The 11,230-nt window shown below is 47.5% G+C and overlaps 1 protein-coding gene across 1 annotated transcript in view; it reads right to left on the reverse strand.

Moving 5' to 3' along the window:
* Nucleotides 1–11,138, reverse strand: part of SMC1A (structural maintenance of chromosomes 1A) — a 40,392-nt gene extending 29,254 nt beyond the window's left edge. Inside the window, exons 1-9 of the mRNA XM_002926787.4 lie at nt 11,030–11,138; nt 5,181–5,369; nt 4,958–5,070; nt 3,324–3,527; nt 2,995–3,233; nt 2,075–2,333; nt 1,853–1,993; nt 756–838; nt 394–601 (exon numbers count right to left, since the gene is read on the reverse strand). Coding sequence (XP_002926833.1) covers nt 394–601; nt 756–838; nt 1,853–1,993; nt 2,075–2,333; nt 2,995–3,233; nt 3,324–3,527; nt 4,958–5,070; nt 5,181–5,369; nt 11,030–11,138 — 1,545 coding nt within the window. The remainder of the gene's footprint in view (nt 1–393; nt 602–755; nt 839–1,852; nt 1,994–2,074; nt 2,334–2,994; nt 3,234–3,323; nt 3,528–4,957; nt 5,071–5,180; nt 5,370–11,029) is intronic.
* Nucleotides 11,139–11,230: the final 92 nt, after the last annotated feature.

Genomic DNA, 11,230 nt, shown 5'->3' on the forward strand with positions numbered 1-11,230 from the left:
TCGGTTGGTACATGCCGAGGGAGATCATACAGAAGCCTGCAATTACTTCCTAGCAGACTAATCCCTATCCTGTGACCCCTCTCCCTTTGAAAGGCCTGTCCAATCTCCCCGCCTTCCACAGAGGAGTGGACACAGCAAGACAAAACCTGCTTTTTGTAACTGGTGTGATGAAAAGAATATGAGGTCACAATTCAGAACAAGTTGGGTTTGAACTGTACTTCTTCCACTTATAAGCTGTGCTGTTTTGGGCAAATCACTTAACCTCTCTGAGCCTGTTCCCCCAGCTGTAAACAAAGGATTAGCAACCTTGTCCTCACAGGGCTGCTGGGAAAATTATCTGACAGTGAGTGGGAGAGTAGGTGCTCAGGTAATGAGTTCCCTTTCCACTCTTACCACAGAGCCAGGGTACAGGCGCTTGATGCTTTCCATAATCTCTGCCTTTCGCTGTTGGCGGCTGCTCTCCTGCCGGTCGATACGGGCATCCCCCAGCTGTTCCATCACCTGGTTCAGTTCTTTATTGATCTCATCAATACGCCGCTTGGCCATCTCCACCTCCTCTGTCAGCTCCCCCTCCAACTTCTTCTGCTCCTCTAGGGACTGCCTACAAAGTGAAGGAACACAGGGGTTACCCTGGCTGGTGAGAAAATATTCCTGGCTGAGAGGGACTCCGGGGATGCTGCCTGGAGAGGGGCAGGACAGACAGGGTTCACAAGAAGAGGCCTAGAAGTAAAAAGAAAGGCTGCAGAGCCACATACTTGCTAGTGGTGATGTATTCCTCTAGTTTCTCAATCCGTTTCTGATTCTCTTCAATCTCCCGCAGCTTTTGCTTGATCTTGGCCTGGAAGAAAAATATACACCATGACCAGGTTAACTCCAGGACCCATGGGGCCCTGGCTTATACCTGCTATGTGCCCACTCATCCAAGAGCCCAACAGTCCAGGACAATCTTGTCACCAATGGGGGAAACCTACTAAAAAGCAGATAAACAACAGTGTTCAGTGTGGCTCTGCTAACTGATGGGCCTTCCAGAGCCCTGAGACCCTCTCATGGTGTTCTACCTTGCCCAGGCTATTTTCCTCACCAATCAGGGAGACTCAAACCAAGGTAAAGTAAAGCTTTCCAGGCCTTTCTGCACCTGTTTTCTCATCTGCAAAATGTAGGCGGCCTCCACTTCATAGAGCACACATTAAGTGCTTAGCACAGTATAGCTGTTAACATTAATGCCCACCACCTTCTTTTAGATCATTAAAGGATGTACTTAGCAGAATGCCTGGAACACTGTATGCTCTTCCTGGAGCACTATAACACCTATTATTGTTATTATTTCACTACTACTGTTTTTTTTTTTTTTAAAGATTTTATTTATTTATTCTACAGAGATAGAGACAGCCAGCGAGAGAGGGAACACAAGCAGGGGGAGTGGGAGAGGAAGAAGCAGGCTCATAGTAGAAGAGCCTGATGTGGGGCTCGATCCCATAACACCAGGATCACGCCCTGAGCCGAAGGCAGACGCTTAACCGCTGTGCCACCCAGGCGCCCCATCACTACTACTGTTATTAGGAAGGCCGTAAGCAAAGTATACTTGGTAAGAGTATGGGTTTCAGAGCTAGACTGCCCACGTTCATATCCTGGTTCTGCCACTTCATAGTGATGTGACCTTAGGTAAATTACTTCACATCTGCACTACTCTTTCCTCATTTGGAAAACAAGGAATTAAACGAGTGGATACATGTAAAATTCAGTGCCTATCACCCAGTAAGTGCTCACTAGTTGTTAGCTATTGTCATTACTGTTAAGACTACCATCACTTCTTCTCTGGCCCATTATCCCTCATCCCATAACACATGCCCACCTCTGTCTCTACTTTCTTCCGCTCTTCCAGATCCAGCCGGTCCTGGTCAGCTTTCTGATCTCTATTGAACTTCTCCAGCTCCTGGGCCAAGGTAGCTGCTCTCTTGCTGGCTTCTTCTTTCAACCTGTGGTATTTCTTCACCTGTATTAGGAACAACCAACCGAATCAGCCTCTGTCAGCAGAGCAATCTCCCATCCGACCCCCAACCTTTCCAGAGCTTACCTGATTTTCCTCCAAGGTCAAGTCTCTGCCCTGACTCTGACTCTCCTCTTCCATCCGTTCCTCAAACTCCTGCCGGGCTTTCTCTACTGACAGCATCTCCTTTTCCAGCTCATCCATATCACCTTTACGCTTCTTGTAATGCTTCTGAGCATTCTGTAAGGACTTCTTGGCTGCTTCCAGCTTCTTGATTTTGTGGGAGGTATTCTCCTTGGCTTTGATATACTGAGGACGCTTCTGGTTCAGCTCTGAGTCCTTCTCCCTTTTGTCAAAGGGGAGAGGAGTAAATCAGTTAGCAGTGTGGGAGAAGGGAGGGTTCCCAGGCTTTTTACCCAAAGAGGGGCCTGAGGCCCCCAGCCAGCCTCAGGGAATTGCCTAAAGAACAAGGACCTGATGCTGCACAGATCCTCAGAAAAGGGGCAGTGTGACTACTCCCTGGAACTCATGGCTTTAGCCTTACATTCTGGCCACTCCATAAAGTAAAGCTACCACCCCTGCCTCACTCTAGCCCGGGCAGGCCCCTCAGGAACAACTCCCAAGAACGCCCTGTGTCCATTTAGTTGCTCCCATCTGACCTAACCTTTTCAAATTCCTGTCCTTTAAACTTCTAGCTCATTTTCCTCTTCCAGGAAAGCACTCCCAGCCACTCTAGTAGCTGGGCCTCCCATCGCTTCCTTTCACTTGCCAAGGTCACCACCCCTTTCAAGTCCTCTCTTTTATGAGCACCCATCTACCCAGAGTCTGAGTACTTAAATGTTCTGTTTTTCTAAAATGCAAATCAAGAAATGTGCTTGGTTCTGGCCAAAGCAAGTCAAGAGGAAGACAAACTAGTGCGAGCACTGGACTCTAGGCTCAGAGGAGCCCTAGGAAACAGCACAGCCTCTTGGTTTCCCACAGGTTGCAGGCCCAGGCCTGCCTCTTACTTGATCTCCTTCTCAATCTGCTGCTGCTCCCGCATCATTTTGCCCAGCTCCTTCTTCTTCTCCTTCAGCTCATCCTCTACCTTGTCCATTCGCTTCTTGTCCTTCTCGATCTCCTTGTTCTTAGAGGCCAGTTCCTTATTGAGCTTCTCAATTTCCACTTCGTTGTGATAAAGCTTAAAGAGCTGCAGCTGCACCTGAGCTCGCACCACCTCATCCTTCAGGCGCTGGTAGCGGTCAGCCTGTGCAAACAAGGGCATGGAAGCAGGGATGCATCAGTAAGCTACTGACTCCCTGGTCCCTCAGAGCCCACAGGCAGCCCGGCCACCTACCTCCTCTTTCTCCTGTTTGGCCTCCTTGCGTTCAGCCGCAATGTTTTTTTTGCGATGGTAATTAAACTGTGTGTCCTCTTCAGCTTTCACCATTTCCTTCTTTCGCTTGTCATATTCCTGGGCCAGCTCCCCAGAGCGACTGATCTCTTCAAATAAAGCTGTTCTCTCTTTGGGGTTCTTCATGGCAATAGATTCCACAGCTCCCTAGTAAAGGTCAAAACACTCTCCCCGCTTAGAGCCTAGCCGGCCCAGTTCCCTCCACACATTTCCACTTGATCATTTAGAAAAAGGTCACTGACCCTCTCCCTGCACTACATGCCACATTTCACACTGGCTTTAGGGACACATTCCCTACCTCTTGAGGTGCACAGGAAGCAAAAGGGACAAAAGCAAAGACAATGCCATGTGTTACATGCAGTGACAGAAGTAGCACAGAAAAAGGACTAAAAGAAGCTTGCGGGTGGGAGACTGGTAGGGGTGTCTATCCAGAAAAGTTTCCCAAAGGTGACATCTAAGCTGAGTCTGAAAGATGGGGAAGGGGGCACCTGGGTGGCTCAGTCGAGTAAGCATATGCCTTCAGCTCAGGTCATGATCTCGGGGTCCTGGGATCAAGTCCCACATCAGGCTTCCTGCTCAGCAGGGAGTCTGCTTCTCCCTCTTCCTCTAACCCTCCCCACTGCTCGTGCTCACACTCTCTCGTGCTCACACTCTCTCATGCTCTCTCTCAAATAAATAAATAAAATCTTTTTTTTTTTTTAAGATTTTATTTATTTATTTTGACAGAGATAGAGACAGCCAGCGAGAGAGGGAACACAAGCAGGGGGAGGGGGAGGAAGAAGCAGGCTCATAGCAGAGGAGCCTGATGTGGGGCTCGATCCCATAATGCCGGGATCACGCCCTGAGCCGAAGGCAGACGCTTAACCGCTGTGCCACCCAGGCGCCCCAATAAATAAAATCTTTAAAAAAAAAAAAAAAGAAAGAAAGATTGGGAAGAACTAACCAAGAAAGTTGAGAAAGAAGGTTACTTCATGTAAAGGACAATTACTATGCAAAGGCCAGAGAAAGCAGGTGAACTGTAGGAACTATAATGGTTTAATGGGGCTGGAATGCAGGGCTGGAAGGGAAAAACACTGGCAGATGAGGGGCTAGTGAGGTGGGGAAGAACCAAAGGATGTTTCCTGAATGACAGGAGTTTGGAGTTTATGCTAAAGCAATGGTTCTCCAACTTCAACATGCATAATAACCTGGAAAGCTTGGTAAAACACCCAGTGCTGGGCCCCACCCCATAGTCTCTACGTCTCTAGGTCTGGGATGGAACCAGAGAATGTGCATTTCTAACATGTCCCCAGTTGATGCTGATCCAGAGACTACAATTTGACAACCACATCATAAGGCAATGAGAAATCACTGAAATGCTTTAAGGAAAAAAAGGAAAGAAACAGATCTGTGCCCTCATAAGATGAACCTAGCCTAAGAGATGAACTGGAAGGGGCCAGACTGGAGTCAGTAAGCCCAGTGAGGAAGCTGCTACATTAGTTCAGGGGAGAGATGAAGCTCAGGATGGAACAGGCCCACTAAGGATGGGACAAGGGTCAGCAAACAGCAGACAGCCAATAACTGTTAAAAATACTCACCTGGAAGACGAGGAAGTTACGAGCTTTGATGAGAATGCCCAACTTCTCTAATTCCTCACTGTATTCATGTAGCTGGACCACTTTGTTGTTGATCTTGTACTCAGAGGAACCCCCTACAAGACAGTGCATGAGTTGGCTGAAGGTCAGACCTCCCTACTATCCCAGCCAATAGTCTAGTCACCTCCCAGGACCCAAGGGGAGCCTTCTGGCCAGCCTCACCCACCAACAATGACACGGGCAAAGGTGCGGTCCTCAGCACCCTCTTCAGAGTAGACCATGCTGACAAAGGCCCGGTTGGCAGCTGGCTTGCCCACAGGAGCTCCATGGATCAAGTCCCTCAGGGTCTTTACTCGAAGGTTGCTGGTTTTCTCACCCAACACAAAGCTGATCGCATCCATGAGATTTGACTTACCTAAGGGAGTAGGGGGCAAAGCAAAGGAGGGCAAGTCAGGAAACACTGCTTGACCCTACCAAAGCCTTAGTTCAACAGCTTAGAAAAACAGTCCCTATGCAGTTATTACCAGAACAGTTAAAGACTAGAACCGCATCTAAGGAAACAGCATACTCACACAATGGATTGTTCTGTAACTTTTAATGACATGTGGAAATGCCCACAATAGAAGAAATAAGCAGATATAAAACGCAGTATAGTATGACCTGAACCAAGTTTAAAAGTAAAAAACAAAATAAAACAAAACCAACCAAGAGCTGAGGGAAGGTAATAATGGGGAGTTGCTGTTTATTGAGTACAATTTCAATTTTGCAAGATGAAAAAGTTCAGATCAGTTGTACAATGTGAAGATACTTAACATGACTGAACTGTACACTTAAAAAAATCGTTAAGATGGGGGTGCCTGGGTGGCACAGCGGTTAAGCGTCTGCCTTCGGCTCAGGGCGTGATCCCGGCATTATGGGATCGAGCCCCACATCAGGCTCCTCTGCTGTAAGACTGCTTCTTCCTCTCCCATTCCCCCTGCTTGTGTTCCCTCTCTCGCTGGCTGTCTCTATCTCTGTCAAAATAAATAAATAAAATCTTTAAAAAAAAATCGTTAAGATGGCAAATTTTACTATAATTTTTTAAAAGGCATATTCCTAGGGGCACCAGGGAATCTCAGTTGATTGGGTGTCAGACTCTTGATTTTAGCTTGGGTCGTGATCCAGGGTTGTGGAATTGAGCCCTGCATGGGGGCTCCGCACTCAGCATGGAATCTGCTTAAGATTCCCTCCGCCCCTCCCACCCCAGGTGCACATTCATGCACGTGCGCTCTATCTCAAAAAAAGGGCATATTCCTATTGTGATATAATATGACACGTACATCACCATCTATGAAGTATCTTGCCAAAAATATTTAACCTGAATCTAAACAAGCCTTTAGCTCTACCTTCCAGTTTACGGGAAACACAGCAGTTAGAAGAACATGGTAAATGACACAATGAGGATATCATCCTAAGACAAAGAGGAGAATCTGGAATGCTCTCCAAGACAACTAGCCTGATCTTTTCAAAAAGTCAATGTCTAGGGGCACCTGGGTGGCTTGGTCAGTTAAGCATCCGACTCTTGATTTCAGCTCAGGTCATGATCTCTGGGTTGTGAGATCAAACCCCATGTCCCAGCCGGCTTCCTGCTTATCAGGAATCCACTTCTCTTCCTCTGCCCTCCCCCACCTCGCCCCCCACACGCGCGCTCACTCGCTCCCCGCCCCAAAATAAATAAATCTTAAAAAAAAAAAAAAAGTCAATGTCTAAAAAGAAAGGTTTGGACAACCACCCCAGAAAGCAATTACTGAGAAACAAGCAAAGGCAGTGCACAAACTTTGACTGGATTCTGGTTTCCCTTCAAAACAAAACAAAAACCCAAAAGACATTTTGGGGAGCAAATAGGGAAGCTTGAATATGAACTAAATAATTAGGTAACAAGGAAATTAGTTTTCCCAGGTATGATCACAGTCTAGTGGTGATACAGGAAAATGATGATTTTAGGAGTCAAATGCTGAATCCCTAGAGGTGAAATGTCATTAAGTCTACAACTTACTTTCAAATGATTAAGCAAAAACACACATGTAGGCTTGAATATTTTCATAATAAAAACTTGGGGAGAGGCAAAGGCATAGGAAAAAATACATGAAAATGTAAACAGTGTAACCAGTGGTTGCTTCCCGAAAACAGGTTAACAGGTCAGGGAAGGGTGTCTTTTTACTGTCTATCCTTTGGAATTTTTTGAATTTTATATTGTGTGCATGAATCAACTATTCAAATAAATAAGATTTTTAACATTAAGAGTGGTTATCTTTGGGACACCTGGATGGCTCAGTTTGTTAAGCTTTCTGCCTTTAACTCAGGTCATGATCCCAGGGTCCTGGGATCGAGTCCTGCATCGGGCTCCTTGCTCAGCGGGGAGCCTGTTTCTCCCTCTGCCTGCTCCCCCTGCTTGTGCTGACAAATAAATAAAATCTTAAAAAAAAAAAAAAAAAAAGAGTGGTTATCTTTTCAATAGTGGAGTCACAATTGTTACTTTCTTCATTTTAGGCTCCGGTAAAAAATTTTTTTAATTTAGAATGGGGTTGGAGGGTGGGGAACAGGCTAATCTCTATACATTCTATCTCAAGATTCTCCCCTAACATGTTATATGACCTTGAACTGAGGACCTGATTTCCCACACCTTTCTACCCAGCTATACAAATGGCAGCCTGGTCCCTTCCACAGAGGCAGTACAAGATCGTGATTAAAAGCTCGAGTTCTAGGGCTGCCTGGGCTCATTCAATTGAGCGTCTGACTCTTGATTTAGGCTTAGGTTGTGATCTCGGGGTGGTGGGATTGAACCCCATGTCGCGGTCCGCACACAGTGCGGAGTCTGCTTGTCCCTCTCCCTCTGCTCTCCCCCAACCCCCGCTCCTGTTCTCCCTCTCTCAAATAAGTAAATAAAATCTTAAAAAAAAAAAAAGAGCTCGAATCCTAGTCCAACAGACCAAGTTTTTAGTTTCACTAATTTTTTAAAAGATTTTTATTTATTTGTCAGATAAAAGAGAGAGAGAGAGAGAGAGAGAGCGCGCGTGCACACAAGCAGTGGGAGCAGCAGGCAGACGGAGAAGCAGGCTCCCCACTGAGCAAGGAGCCCTTTGCAGGACTAGATCCCAGGACCCTTGGATCATGACCTGAGCTGAAGGCAGATGCTTAACCAACTGAGCCACCCAGGCGTCCCTTAGTTTCACTAATTCTTAGCTGACCTTCCATTCCCTCACCTGGAAAGCCTAAAAAACCATGACTGATAGGTAGAGCCTTTAAAATAATGTTTGGCACACAGTTCTGGTTGAGGTGGCAGAAGCACAGGCTTTACAGGTTCTGACCTTGCCTCTGAGAATCAGTGTGCAAGTGATCATAACTGTGCCTCAGTCTTCCCACCTATAAAACCAAGATAATGGTATCTCCCTCATAGGGTCATTCTGAGAATTTAAATGTAACAGGTTCCAATAAATAAAGTACTTGACACACAGTGGTGCTCCATAAATGGCAGCCCTATCCTAACACAGGTCTGGACTCTTAGCTCCATCTCCCTTATCAGAGCAGGACTAGCACAATAAGCAGACCAGAAGTCAGACTTCAAGGCATCCACTCCCAACCTTCAGGCTTCCTCCATGCTCTCCAGGGGTAGTAAGAACGTCTCACAACCAAAGCCCTCCCTACTAGCAATCATTCAATACTGTAAACATTTGTATAATACGCATTATGAACTGAACACTGATAAAATGTTTAAAGGAATGTCTTCTTTTGGGGGCAATCATAAACCAGTGATGAAGATACAAAAACATATCCCATGAATACAAAACAGAAAAAAACAAACATTAACAGGTACCAAGTGTTTACTGTGTGCCAGAGAAGAAGAGTAATTCACCGAGGGGACCCAAGGAATGGCTTGTGGAGGTGGGCATTGAAGAAGTGGGGGGGAGGAGGTCCAGATTAAGCATCTTTTTGGAACAGCTGGGTAAACAAATTTACGCATGCTGAGAGGAGTGAATGCCAAGAGGTGCATTCTGGCTCTTTCAACAGGGGCCACCACACCAAAATCCTAAGAAACTGGAATGGAGCCCCAAGCATTAGCCCTCTAGGCCAGTGGTTCTCAAGTGAGACGGAAGCAGGGCCCACTTCCCAGGGGACACTGGCAATGTCTGGAGACATTTTTGGTTGTCACACCTGGGGGGCGGGGGTGCTACCACCTAGTGGGTAAAAGCCAAGGATGCTGCTAAACATCCCACAACGCACAGGACCAACCCCACAGCAAAGAATTATCTTGCTAGAAATGTCAACAGTGCCGCTGTTGAAAAACCTTGCTCTACAAAGAGCACCAACCACAGGCAAAACTCCAGGGAAGGTTCGTAAGTTTGAGGTATGTCAGCAAGGGCAGCCCCTCATGCTAGGAAATGATTTAGCTAGAACATCTCCGGGGTGGAGGAACACAGCAGAATTCCAAACAGACTGCTTGTGAGGGTAGAGGGGAGGAATCCATAATGTATTATTTACTTTTCTTAAAAAAAGTGGCTCCATGCTGGGCATGGACTTGAACTGACCACCATGAGATAAAGACCAGAGCTGAGATGAAGAGTTTAACCGACGCTTAACGGACTGAGTTACCCAGGCACTCCAATAGGGTATCATTTAGAGAAAAGGAGTTAAGATAGGAAATCGAGGTCTTACCTGACCACCCTTCCCCCACCCCCCCTCCCAGTTTTGCTGAGATATAACTGACATAAAACATTGTATTAGTTCAGGTATACAACATGATTCCCTATTTGCATATATCAAACAATGATTACCACAATAAGTTAACATCGTCACCTAAGCAATTTTTTCCCTTGTAATGAGAACTTTTAAGATCTCTTCTCTCAGCAACTTTCGAATACACCATTCAGCATCTACTGACCGCTCTTTCTAAAGACACCAGCCAAATCACTGTATGCCATCAACCTCATTTCCTTGAGAGCTTGTTTGGAGGTTCTAGCAGGGGAGCGCAGCTACTCGTATACCCTTGACCGAAGAACGGTCCTCCTCTATCGGGGAAAGTCGTCCTCTTCGACCGAGCGCGCAGCTTCGGGAGGGACGCACATGGAGCGGTGAGGGAGGAAGGGGACACCCGCCTAGCCAGCCAGATCAGCCGAATCAACCCTGGTGATCAATGGGGTGACAGATGTCGCAGCCAGATCGCCCTCACATCCATCATCAACCTCATTTCCTGTATAGCATTCATCATAGCCAAAAGTTGTCGTATTTTCTCCTTCTTTATTATTGTCTTTCCCCTCTGGAACGCAAGTCCACTGGCAGCAAGGCTTACTCTGTTCTCCGCTGTTTCCACAGCACCCTGAACAACTCCTTATAAAACAGTAAGCATTCAATAAATTTGGCGAGCGAATGAATCCTTTCAATGGTCTCAGTGATAACAAAGGGGGTATTTCGAACCATCCCCACCTCTGAAATGGAGGTGGAGGGTGGACACCCCAAGCACTCCCGCTGGAGACGGGAGCGCTGGGTCAGAAATTCAAAAGTGCCGCCTCGGGAGGAGAGTTTAAAAAAAAAAAAAAAAAAAAAAGGAGGAACTGGAGCATACCAAAGAGAGGCGGGAGGGGGCGCTGGGCTGAGGGAAAAGTGTACCGCTGGGGACCGGAGGCCTTGGGAAGCCTACTAGCGGTCCCACACTTTCCGAAGAGTTCAAACAAGGCAGGGGAAGTAGCCAGATTCAGCAGGTCCAACGGGGAACTGCGCGGCCCGCGACTGGCGGACAACTCCGGACGCGCCACTTTTGGCGGGAGGGGGCAGTGGGCTGGGTAACGTACAGAACGGCCCGTACCACTCACTCAGGGGCGGGGGCCGCGCAAAGAGTAGACAAGTGGCACCTGGGGAAGAGGTTAGAGTCAGAGTACCCAAGCGGGGAAAGCAGGTTCGACCTCAACCCGCTCCGGAGGGAAAAGAACCTGTGAAGGTTCGTGACATTTCAGGTCGCATGGGCTGGGTTGTACTACTCTGCTACCGGATTAGGGGGTCCAGGCCGGGACGTGCGCAGGGCCGCAGCCAGGTTTATCTCACCAGAGCCATTGGGTCCAATGATGGCGGTGAACCTCTGAAACGGTCCGATAATCTGCCGACCCTTGTACGACTTAAAGTTCTCGATCTCAATCAGTTTCAGGAAACCCATGACGGCGACGGCGCCGGCGGCTGTACAAAAGGCCGCGCCGTACGCCCGGGAACTGGGGTAGCCCGCGCGGGAAACACCGCAGTGCAGGCCGG

Source organism: Ailuropoda melanoleuca, chromosome X (genome assembly GCF_002007445.2).
Source record: "Ailuropoda melanoleuca isolate Jingjing chromosome X, ASM200744v2, whole genome shotgun sequence".
NCBI classification, from domain to species: domain Eukaryota; kingdom Metazoa; phylum Chordata; class Mammalia; order Carnivora; family Ursidae; genus Ailuropoda; species Ailuropoda melanoleuca.